The sequence below is a fragment of the Solanum pennellii genome, chromosome 11 (assembly GCF_001406875.1).
Source record: "Solanum pennellii chromosome 11, SPENNV200".
NCBI classification, from domain to species: domain Eukaryota; kingdom Viridiplantae; phylum Streptophyta; class Magnoliopsida; order Solanales; family Solanaceae; genus Solanum; species Solanum pennellii.
This window is the reverse complement of record NC_028647.1, coordinates 64,251,834-64,264,736: the sequence shown is the minus strand read 5'-3', so window position 1 is coordinate 64,264,736 and position 12,903 is coordinate 64,251,834. Positions and strand designations below refer to the sequence as shown.

At 25.5% G+C, this 12,903-nt stretch overlaps 1 protein-coding gene across 3 annotated transcripts in view; it reads left to right on the top strand.

Annotated features, from left to right (window-relative positions):
* The first annotated feature begins 7,712 nt into the window (after window positions 1-7,712).
* The window catches only part of LOC107004128 (agamous-like MADS-box protein AGL28), a 7,532-nt gene continuing 2,341 nt past the window's right edge, over window positions 7,713-12,903 (top strand). The window contains exons 1-3 of one of the 3 annotated variants that reach the window (XM_015202364.2): window positions 7,713-7,818; window positions 9,223-9,332; window positions 9,591-9,625. In XM_015202364.2, coding sequence (XP_015057850.1) covers window positions 9,616-9,625 — 10 coding nt within the window. In that variant the 5' untranslated portion in view covers window positions 7,713-7,818; window positions 9,223-9,332; window positions 9,591-9,615. Of the gene's footprint in view, window positions 7,824-8,023; window positions 9,333-9,590; window positions 9,626-12,903 lie in introns of those variants that run through there. The other 2 variants (XM_027912769.1, XM_015202365.2) reach the window with 2 other exon arrangements.

The window sequence follows — 12,903 nt, the reverse complement described above, 5'->3', positions numbered from 1 at the left end:
ATATAAAAGATTATTATTAGAAGTATCTATTAATAGACGAATTGTTATATTTGATTTTCATAAACAAAATTACTTAAAAAGAAGAATTGAAAATTTGGGAGAAAAACAAATATCGATATAAAAAGAATTCAAGAAAATAAAGGAGACAAAAAAGAGAAGAAGTCTATTATAAAATGATTGACAAACAAAAAGGAGAGATAAAAGAAGAATAATAAAACAATAAATTTTATCTTTCAAGAAAAAAAAGGAGCAATCATACGTGTTTAGAGAAAAATAAGGGGAAGAAAAATATTTCACCTTTTTAAGAAATAAAAAAAGAGCAATCAAACATGTTTAGAGAAAAAAAAGGAGAAAAAAAATACATTTTTTAAGAAAAAACAAAATAACTATTGAATGTCAAACAAATAAAAGATAGTCCTCTTTTTGCCAACAAATTAAATAAGCTATTTTTTTACCAATTTAGTCTATAGATTATCATGTTGTGTCAGTTATTCTTTCAAAATTTGGATATGAAATCTTTTCTAGTCTTTTGATATAAATCATAAGAAGAAGACAAATGTGAAAAAGGACAGAGAAAAAAACTGGCTATTTTTTTTATAATTAAGTTTATAATTGTCTTTTGGAGTAATTGTTCCTATTTTAAAATAGTATTTTAAGGAATAAGTATGTGTTTATGTTTGCCTAGTTGTATAAATATTCCTTTATATAAACATCCTTAAAAAATTGAGATCCAACTTTCCATGTTATTGGGCCAAGAAACTATTGGGTTGTCACCATTTCTCTAAAATAATATACGGAAAATTGTTTATAATAGCAAACTAATAATCTAAAATAAATGGAGTAACTAAGGTTTGATTTAATTGTGCTCCATAGCAAACACTTGCAAAAAATTGTCAGGCGCCTCTCTCCAAATATCTCGCTCGCCACTCTCCTCCAATCTCTCACTCGCTTCCTCACTTTTTATACAAACACAAGTGTATAAAAATTGTTTCTAATTGTATAAAGCAGAGAAAATTGTATAAATACATATATTCTTGTTCCCCTCTCTCCCCTCTTCTAGATCTCGCTCGCCACTCTCCCAAATCTCGCTCGCCACCCTCGCCTCAAACATAAGCGAAATGTATAAATTGCGTTTCTGTTTGTATAAAGCATGAGAAAATTGTATATACACATGCAAATACATATATTTTCGTCCTATACACTTATAATTATACAATAAAAATACTCCCCTGCACAATTTCTTTTGCCTTTCTCTCTTTCTCGTTTTATACAATTTTAAAATTGTATCTAGTTTCTCTCTTTCTCGTTTTATACAATTCGATTCAATTGTATATTCCTTGTCAAGTCTCTTTTGTCTTTCTCTCTTTCTCATTTTATACAAATTCAAATTGTATATAATTGTTTTATACACTTATAATAATACAATTCATTTTATACACTTCGGTTTTATACAGTCCTCTGCCCAAGTGTCTTTCTCTTTCTTGTTTTATACACTTTGTTTTATACACTTCTTTTTATACAATTTGCTTCAACTGTATATGTATAGCGAATATACAGTTTCTATGTTTGCTATGGAGCGCAATTATGCAAACTTTGATATAGCATACAAATATGAACTTTATTTGCTATTTGTGAAAGTTGCCCAATAATATATGGTAAGATGAATAGGAATATATATGGTAAAATGAATAGGAAATTTAATAACTAAGTGGTCCTAAAATGTATGGCAAGTAGAAGAGAAAAATATATGATAAAGAAGTATTAGTAAAATTATAATAATTAAAGAATCTCAAAATATATGATAACAAATACTTAGAGAATTAATAATTAAGGAATCAAGGAGTCTTAAAATATACTGTAAGAACAAATTAAAAAAATATAAGAAGTATTAGATTTTTTAATAATTAAGTAGTCCAAATAAAAAATATTATGATAATAAACAATTAAGGAATTTAAGAGTTCTAAAATATATGTTAAAGGGAAAAATATATGATAAGAAGTATTAGGAAAATTAATAATTAAGGAATTTCAAAATATATAGTAAAAGTAAGAGGAAAATATATTTTAAGAAATTCATGGAAAATTAATTATTAAGTAGTCTCAAAATATATGATAAGAAATATTAAGAGAACTTATAATTAAATAATCAAATGGTCCTAAAATATATGGTAAGAGGAATAGGAAAATATATGGTGTGAAAAGGTATATTTTGTAAGTGAAATTTATGAATAGTGAAATTATATGAAGATCTTGTACTTATTTTTATATTTATTTTTATAGTATAGAGAAATTATTTTTGATGAACTTTTAGCTTAAATGAGAAGTTATTTAAAGTAAACTTATATTTAAAAATAAAATAATATATAGTAAAACGCATAGAAATATATAGAACTACACAATTATTAAATACTATTATTAATAAGGAAAAAAAGAGACGCGGCACCCTCTCCTCGTTAAATCATATAATTGTACTCTCTCTGATCAATTTTAATTATCATGATTACTTAGTAAAAAAAATATTTCAAAAATAATTATTATTTTAGAAAATTACAATTTAATCAATAATTAGTTTTCCTCTTTAGTTTTACTCAATAACGAATGTTTAATGTGCTAAAAAAATATAATATTTAAATGAGATAAAATAATAAATAAGGATAATTTAGTTTAAATCATTTTTTTTATTAATGTTTCCTCAAAACCATGCAAAATGACAAGTAAAATATATTTAAAAAGTATTAAAATTTATAAAATTTGATATAAACACCTAATAGAGATAAGTATTTACCCGTTACAAATTTTATGGCGATAAAAGTTGAATTTTGACTATATAATATGTTACTTTTGATTAAATTTATATGAAAAATCTTGAATATACGGATTAAATGTTTAATTTTGAATATAAATACTTTACTTCTTTTTTTAAAAAAATATACATATCTAAGAGTTAAACGGATAATACCATAGATTAACATAGCTAACAATTTAAACTACTTTCAAAATTTTATAATAAAAAAATGTATGATTCTTCAAATAATAATACCTTCGTATAAAATAAAACAAAATAAGAAATATATTTTTAAGAAATAAAAGCCATGTCCACACTCTTATAGGTAGTAAGTAGGGGGGTGGGTTGGTAAGCAAACCAAATGCTTAACTTTGACTTTAGCCCACATATACCATTCCATTTTAATTTATTTGTTCGAGTATCCTGATTTAATACGAAATTTTAAAAACTAATTATATTTAAATTTTATAATTTTTAAATTAAAAATACGTTAAATATACTAAATTGTTTTATCTTTTATTTTTAAATAAGTGATGTGAAAAATTAAAACTAAAAAAGTTCTTAAAAACGAAAAAAATCATTCTTTTTGTAAACAGACTAAATGAGAAAATATATCAAATAAATTGAAACGAACTAAGTATTTTTTTTTTGTTAAATATATAAAAATTATTCTTCCAACAAGTCCACGTGCTTCCCACGTGAAGGTAACCCTACTAAATTCCCATAAACTTTATATCATGAAAAATACAAAACAAAATGGTGTATTTATTGATCTTTTAGTACCTTATAGTCCCCACTCTCTCACTTTTAGCCCCTTTAGGACCTTACCTACTTAAATTCCATGCAACCCAATAATGACTTTTTGGCATCCCCTAAAAAATCATTGAGGACCATAAATTCAAACCAAAAAAAAAATTATTTATATTCGATATTTATATTAAATTATAAAATAAGGATACATAATGGAGCTATAAAATACAATTATTATAATTTAAATTTGTCGATTTATAATTCAGAATATATAAAATTTAAAATTCTAATTACCCCTTAAAAGTATGTAGAGTTATTATAGTTTGGTGATTACCATTTGAGGCCTATCTATTTCATAAATAATGAGTTTAGGACCACTTTCTCCATTTAATACTCATGATACATAATACAAATTGTTGTTATTTAATATAAATTTGCTCCTTGGATCTCTTAGACTACATACACACACCAACTTAAAAGTGAGAATATGTAAGAGCAAAGCTAAAACCAGCGATGAAGTCGGAAATTTCACGAGGGGTGTTTAAGTACTAAAATGAATTTGTCCAAAATTATGTTATATTTAGCCATTTTGATTATCATTTTACTTGTAGATACGATATAATTTTCCGACGAACGATGTCCAAATAAGGATAGCTACGCCACTGGCTAAGAGCAAAGCTAGATGCTCAGAAACAGGGTCGATTGGATTCAATTTAAAATTTTCATTATCATAATTTCAATTTATCGTTCTAAAATTTAAATTACATCAAATTAAAATTTTGATTTCGCTTCTAACAATACGTATGGTTATTATAGTTGAGTGACTACAATTAAAGGTTATCTACCTCATAAATTATGAGATCATATGAGATAGCCACTTTCTCCATTTAATAACCATAATAAATAATACAAATTATTGTTATTTATTAAATTGTTCCTCCTACATATATGCTAGGTTACATTTAGATTTGGATCTCTTAGACTTATCTATACACATCAACTATGTAAAAATAAATAATTACTTAATGTATACTATAGTAGTTCATATTTATGTAAATCATCTTTAATTAAAGGCCTTGAACTTAAATTATGATGGTAATTTTATTTTTATAAGAAATATTTCATTTTAAATTTTTTTATACAAATTTAAATTAATTGAATTATAATATAAATAAATATAAAAAATCGTGTGGGAAAAAATACTTTTATTTTTCTGACATTAAAGAAGAATAGAGAAAGCAACTAGTAAAGCTTGCAGTTGTCTGTACGGACAAATGATCAAACTTCAGGTAAAGAGTGTTTTTTTTATACATATATAAATTACGGTAAAATTACGATCTATGTCTAAAAAGTTAATAATTATAAAAATCTCTCAAAATGAATATAATAATATAAGCGTTAATATATTAATTTAATGCACGAGATATATTAATTTGATGTGTAAGATACACTAATTTGATGCGCGAGATACATTAATCTAATGCGCGAGGTACATTTTGTACATGATACACTAATCTGATGCGCGAGATACATTAATTTGGTGCGCGAGATACACTAATCTGATGTGCGAGATACAATAATGTGATGCGCGAGATACATTAATATGATGCGTGAAAATGAGAAATTTTGAAAATTTGTGAAACTTATAAGAAATAATGGTAATAAGTAAATTAAAGTGTGAGATTTTCGTAATTAATCTTCTTTTTTTAAAAAAAATAATCATTATAAAGTTCAATAAATTTTACATAATAAAATTAAGTCAAACAAATTAACAAACACTTAAACTCATCAACGAATTTTACAAAGTCATTCCGATTATGATTTATTTTAATTGAGCACTTAATACATGTTAAGGTATTTTTACTAAATACTTTCAATTTAAATTTATACAAAATTTATTTTTGTAAGTATATTTGTTCGCTCATTATATATCAAAAAATTAATAAAAATATGTTTGAATTTTACAACTTATTAAGATTAATCTGTATAATCAAATGAGGAGGTTACATATTTTAAATAATTGACTTATAATCGCTTAAAAATACACACATAACATTTCCATAATTTATATCACATATACCTTTTTTTTTTAAAAAATATCATATGTTAAGTGCTCCATTGTAACATTTTGTAATATAACCACAGGTTAGTGACTTTTTTAAAAGGAATAATGCACAAGTACTCCCTCAACCTATATCCGAAATCTCAGAGACGCACTTATACTACATAAAGATCCTATTACACCCCTAAACTTATTTTATTAATAATTTTCTACCCCTTTTCGACCTACGTGGCACTATCTTGTGGGTCCAACGCTGATTGACTTTTTTTTTCAAACTAGTGTCACGTAGGCCCAAAAGGGGTAGAAAATTACGTATAAAATAAGTTCAGGGGGTAATAGGACCTTAGTATAGTATAAGTGTGTTTCTGAGATTTCGGGCATAGATTGAGAGGGTACCCGTGCATTTTCCCTTTTTAAAAAGAAAACATATGGTATTTTTTATGACATAATTCATAAATAAAAAATAGAGGCTTTGATGGCAGAGAGAATCTAAAATAAATCTAACACTTTACACAAAAAATATATTTAATTCATTCAGGTATTTTTTTTCTGGTGTGACACCGGGAAAACAAAATTTCTTGTCTCCAACTTTTACATTATTTTATTTTTACTTTTTTTTTTCTTATAACAATCGATTCATAATTTAGACGTTGTGATAATTATGAGTAACAAAATAAGGCATAAAATATATTATTTTTTTCTTAGACAAAAAGGTAAAAATAAGTAATTTTATCTTTTTTCGTTTTCTAAACCTTTTTCACATAAATTAAACAACAAAGAATATTATAATCTGTCAATTTAAATTTAATCGAGATTCAATATAAATATCATACATCGAATAATATATTAAAAAATTCAGTAGCTTTGTGAGTGGGTATCACATAGGAGAGTTTTAGTGGTGTTCAAAAAGATTATAAGACAAATAAAAGTACCTTATTAAGTGAGTGGTTCAACTTCATTTGTTTATTAAAAATATTCTGGCCAATTATTGAAAAATATCTTGCCTTAGATTTGATCCTTTTTTTTAAATATATATATATATATATGAGTATATATATTTTTATTCCCATGTTTATGGTTCTTTCGTGGAAAATTGCTTTGTTTATTTAGTCTTTCTTTTTTATATTGGAGTCGTTCGATTGTTGTTTAGGAAGTGAATTATATTCGTGTATTAAATTTAATATAATTAATACCATGTTTTGGAAGCATTTTAATTTGCTACTTACCATTTTAGAGCTAGTATTCCAATAATTGAAAAATAGTTGTATATAGAAAAATCATTGGAAAAATAGTAGTTTTCCTTTGAATTTCAACTATATATGGATGGATGTCGATGTTATTTACTGAACTTTTGTCATATGTAGCTTTTACCATATTTGTCGTCTAAAGTTAGATTTGACAATACATGATTTCAAATAACATATGATTTTAAATTATTTCAAAGTTTAGACGTCTGATTATTTTTCAAAAATAAATACAGATTAAATAATGGTATTTAAATTAAAAAAATACTTGTATATATTAGAATAATACTAAGGAGGGTGCCCTTGCTATTAGCATTTTTCAAAAGAAAAAAAATTAGGGTTTAGTTAAGATGGCAATGTGTAACTAATGCTTATGAGGTATCAACCTCACACTAAAAGCATGGGCCCATCCAAAAGTAAAAATAATTTCAAAAATTAATAAAATTAAAAGAAAGTCTAATAAGTTTATATGAACCCGATAATGCTATTAAGGTTTATCTGAATTCAATACTTTCGACACAGAATATAAGTTTATATAAGTGTAAAAATTAATAAAATTGCAATGCATAGTAGACATGAGCTTACAACTTTGAAAATATAATGAGTTCAACGCGAAAAACCTAAAAGTTTAAAAATATATAGAGTTTAAATTCTGAATACGCCTCTGAAAAACATGCATCTACTTCTTTGAGTGAGAGTTCCCTTCAAAGAAACTAATTAGGGTTTGGTGTAACTACTGCAGTATGGGCCAATCCAAAAGCTTTCACAACAAAATAATTTTTAAAATTAATATTAGAAAAAATAAAATAAAATAAATAAATAGCATCATTTATGTGTATATATATATCCCCTTTTCTCACTGTTACCATCTCTATGAGCCTCCTAACCCCTCTTTTTTCATCTTTATCTTCTCTTACTCTTTCATTAAAAATGAAAAGAATTAAAAAGAAATACTACAAATCTTTTGGATCTATGTAGTATGGTTAATTTCCTCTATAATACATCTTATTTTATTTTTTTTGAGTTATTTTTTCTATATTTATTTTCCAGTGATCTAGATATATATGTTAATATAAGTTTTTGTTTTTGTGTTTTATTTTGATTCTATGTCTTTTTCTTAAATCAATTTCTTAGTGTATTGTTTTTGCTTGTCTTCATTAGTTATATTTATCTTTTTAGCTAGATTTTTCTATTAGTAATTATTTGCTAGTGATTTTGATAATATATGTTTTCATTTTATCTTTTTTCTTTAAAAAAAATAAATAAATCTTAGTGTATTGATTTAGCTTGTTTCTTACCAATTATATTTTTAGATATATTTTTCTATTATTTATTTGCTAGTGATATTGAAAATATATATGTTTCTATGAGTTTTAGTTTTAGTTTTTATTTTATGTTTTTTTTTTAAAAAAAAATCATTTTCTTAGTGTATTGATTTAGCTTGCTTCTTCAATAGAAAGATTGTGTTCAAGTTATATATGATGAAACTTTTGAACAAATCCAATCTACATATAAGTTTTTTCAAAAAAAATATTTTTTTGTTTTGAAGTCTTAGATAGTGTATATTCTTCTTAATTTAGATCTTACTATTGTAGCTAAGAATATGTATATATGTATGTACTTGGATTTTGTACCCTATAAATATCTATCCTATGTGAAGCATTTATTTAGTTTAGGGTTTGTGGTCCACTTTTAGATATTCGATAATATTGAAACGATACAGAGAAAATAGAATTTTTGAATTTGAATCAGGCTTATCGATCAATCGAATAATCAACACAGTTGTTGTTTGCAGATGTAGCATCATCAAGATTCATACATGAAAATTAAGAGGCAAGGTTAAATATGTAGCTTTAATTTGAAATGGAAAATATAATACATCATGACCATGTCTATTTATTTCAAAGTGAGAATCTTGATGATGCTGCATCAGCAATAAATAACTATCGGTGACAGAGTCAGAATTTGTAAGGATACTTAGTATCTAATAGGGTTTTGGATATAAAGGGGTTCGGATGAATCTCTTTTGCCTCCGCTCTAAACCAATAATGAGTTGTGGAGACAGAATTTTCAAAGAATTCAATATTTATTATTTATATAATAATATTTTTTTGACGTTTTTATATTATTTTATGTGATTTTTTCGATGAAATGAACCCTTTCGTCCCTCTAGCTTTGCTCCATCACTCTCTAAGCTAAAGTAATAGTACGGATGCTCAAATTATTTGTACCTGGAGATATATGATTAAATGGATTTAATTTCCCTTTATTTTATTTTACTGTATTTTTCAGTACTTTATAGTAAATATTCTTGTCAGTTATATATCTATTTATATATATATGTACTAATTTTAGTTTGTTTTTTTTTTAAATTCTAACAGGTGAAAAATAGATTCTTTGTTTATTTTGAGACTGCAGATCTGTAATTTCTCTATCTTACACAGATTCGGTACGAAAAGTATATTTACACAATCAAATCGATTATTATAAGGTATGTTATACTAAATTTTATCACAAGCGCGCATCGATTTACTACCTAGTTATTATCTGGAGTTAATGTATATAAATTAAAAATTTTGTGTCTAAATTCACGAATAATGAGTTTAATCGTTATTCTTTAAATCAAACTAAGATAGATTGAAACAGAGGGCGTAACATGTTAAAATACTTTAATTATAGCATAATTAATGGATTATATTGTTTGTATATATAACTAATGTCATTTTTAAACCTAATTTTTTTTTTTTAGGTCAAGGAGTTGGAGAAAACTTCTCATGGGAAGAGGTTAGTTTGAGTTGCCAAGTTTTTTTTTTTCAAAATATAATTTTAAGTATTTCATGGGAAAATGAAAAATCATCTAAGTTATGTTTTTTTGTCTGTTGAATCAATGAAACATTTTATATGGGAACTTGCTGCTTCATGGATTTTTGTGAATTTAAGTGTGCAAAATCATGAATTTAGTGCATGTCAATTGTCATTATTAGGCTGGATTTTGCCTCAAAGAGTTTTTATCAACCATAAGAAGCGGAGTTTTAGAATAACGGCAAAATTTATCTCAATTTTACAGGTTATGAATTTGAGCCGTGAAATTAGCAATAAAGTACTTGAGTCATAGTAGGATCAATATGCCTACATTACACTCTCACGCTCTTTCTGATAAATACAAAATGATTTGTGCATTAGATTATTTTTTTGTAAATATACGATTGAATAGAGCAAATGCAATAGATGATCCACACAACTTGCTAAAAAAATGACCTAGAAAGTTACTATTGTACGATATAAGTATGGAGATGTCAGAGTAATAGTATGATGCTTCATTTAATTTACTATCTTCACCATATATTACTAAAAGTAGCTTGGACGTATGCACACATGACAAGAAAAAGCTAACTCTTAAACTTCGGTGTCCATAATGTTCGATCGTGTGAGTGATACATAATGAATATCGAAAATTGATATATCGAGTCATATAGAATAACTTAACATGATAGAGAAATTATTGAGTACGTAAATAAAGTTCACATCAATAGTTTGAATTTTTTTTTAAATATTATGTAAATATGAAACAATGATGTGAGACTTTTTAAAAGAAATATACAAACTCATCTCAAAGCAGACAATATCTTTAAATAACAAGTCATACTCTGATCTTTTCTAGTGTAACCAATTAATCATCTTAAAAGAATTGTATTACATTCTCCATCAATCTTTTTAGTCGTCATATATATATATATATACTTGATATTTTTACGAAGAAATTATATTAGTTATTCTGTATCGTTCTAATTTTATTTAATGTCTCAAGGGACCTTATTATGTCACTTGTTGACTGAAGTGTATTTGTCACCTTTCAATTAAATCACCCCAAATGCATGAAAATTCATTGATTTTATAATTGCTTTCCCACTTTCTACTTGTCTTTTTTCTTTTGTCATAATGCAAAATTCCCTATATTACATTTTTAGTATTTCTCATCCTAATTTGTCTAATTTCTATTTGCATAAAAATTACATTTTTTTCTCAACACAGAAATCTGATTCATCAATCCATTAAGCACTAGGTTGAATTTGTGTTGTAATAAAATCTAGCCTAGCAAGATCATAATTTTTTTTTCTTTGTCATGGACTTTTACGATAATTCAATACTGACATAATTATATGAAAGATTTTTTTTAAATAATCGTGATATTTGGATCAGTTTTGTGCATATCTTAATTAATTTTACAGGATATTAGTCATCTGTCACCTCCAACAACATATAACAAGTAACTTTGTCTATTAAATTCAAAACATATAAGAAGAAATTAATTAACTTATATACACATTTAAACTGGAGAAAATTAAATGAGGTTTTAGAAGTTAAGTTAGAAATGGAGACTGTTGAAAATAGGTTAAAATTAAATGTAAAGTGAAAGAATAATATTTAGCTAATTCAAGATCTAAGTTTTATGGGTTTAATATTTAATTTACACATAAATTTATGTTTTATGTAAAAAATATTAGTTACTATATTAATGAGCTTAAGAATTTTCTACCTATCAGCACTAGATGTGTTTTTCTTAAATAAATGAAAGCCACATACGTTTTTCACGTAAATATTTATCACTTCATCATAATTAAATTATATATAATTTTATTTTATTATTAATTATTAAAATATTTGAATTAACGTAAGTATCATATGTGAATAAACAATTATCTTTTTCATATATATCCTGGTTCTCAATAATGCATGGAAGTAAAATAATTAAGAAACATGGCACTAGTTTCCTTCTTTCATTTTCTTTTTGGATATGTTTGGTACGGAGGAAACTATTTTTCGAATCTATTTTTTTTATATAGATATATTTAACTGGTTAAAAATTTTTTTAAAATATTTTATTTAAGAATATAAATTTCTTACAAATGAAAAAAATAACTTCCTTGGTTGTCGTAGGAGAAATAAATTTCCACGAGCATCATTCCACGTTATGTCCTCCCCACCCAGCAACACATCTTATCTTCACCCCATCATCCCACTCCTCTACCTCCACATGACCGACCCTCACCTCCAATAATATCTGTCTAGATTATATACAAATGTTTCTAGACTAAGATCAATGATTAATTAGCCACACTACATGATGTATACTAGAAAATGGACTTTGATACTTGGAGCATTTGGCTTAGTTTTTTGGGAAAAGGGTCTGATATACCCCTCAACTTTGTCATTTGGAGCTGATATATCCCTCGTTATAAAAGTGGCTCATATATGCCCTTACCGTTATACAAACGGCTCACATATACCCCTGCCTTTACAAAATGACTCACATATACCCTTCATTTAACGGAAGTTAAAAAATTAGTTTTAAATTTATATTTATTACTTCTAATTTTTTTAAAAAAATTATTTAGGGGTATATATGATTCTTCTATCAAAATTCAATGTATATTTTAATTTTTTCATACATAAATTATTTTTTGACTTCTTTTGTTATAACTATTTAAATTTCTTATTCTTATTTTGATTTTTTTCTTTCATTCCTTAGTTTAAAGAATAAAAAATTAAACTATTTTTTTTGTGTGTATTGTAATTTAATTTCGTATTCGAAGAAAAAATTTGGTCATCTACAATAAGTTTTACAAGAATATTAGTGAAACATAAATAAATTTGATTATCAAAATAATAATTATAAAATAGTCATTGAAACAAAAAAAAGTCAAAAAAAAATATGTTTGACGAGGATTAAATTTACTCATATGGGATTATATTTTTTAGAAAAAAAGAATAAAAATTTAGATTAAAATTATTATTTTTTTCATTTCCGTTAGAGGAAAAGGATATATGCGAGCCATTCGTTTACAAGTAGGGGTATATATGAGCCACTTTCATAACAAGGGGTATATCAGCTCTACATGACAAAGTTGAGGGGTATATCAAACCCTTTTCCCTAGTTTTTTTCTTCCTTTACATCCACATATATATAAAGTGATAGGAAGCAGAAACAGCAGTGGTAGTACTAACTGGTCCATTGATTTTTTTGATTGGGGTGGGGTGGGGGAGTGGGGGTGGGGTTTTTG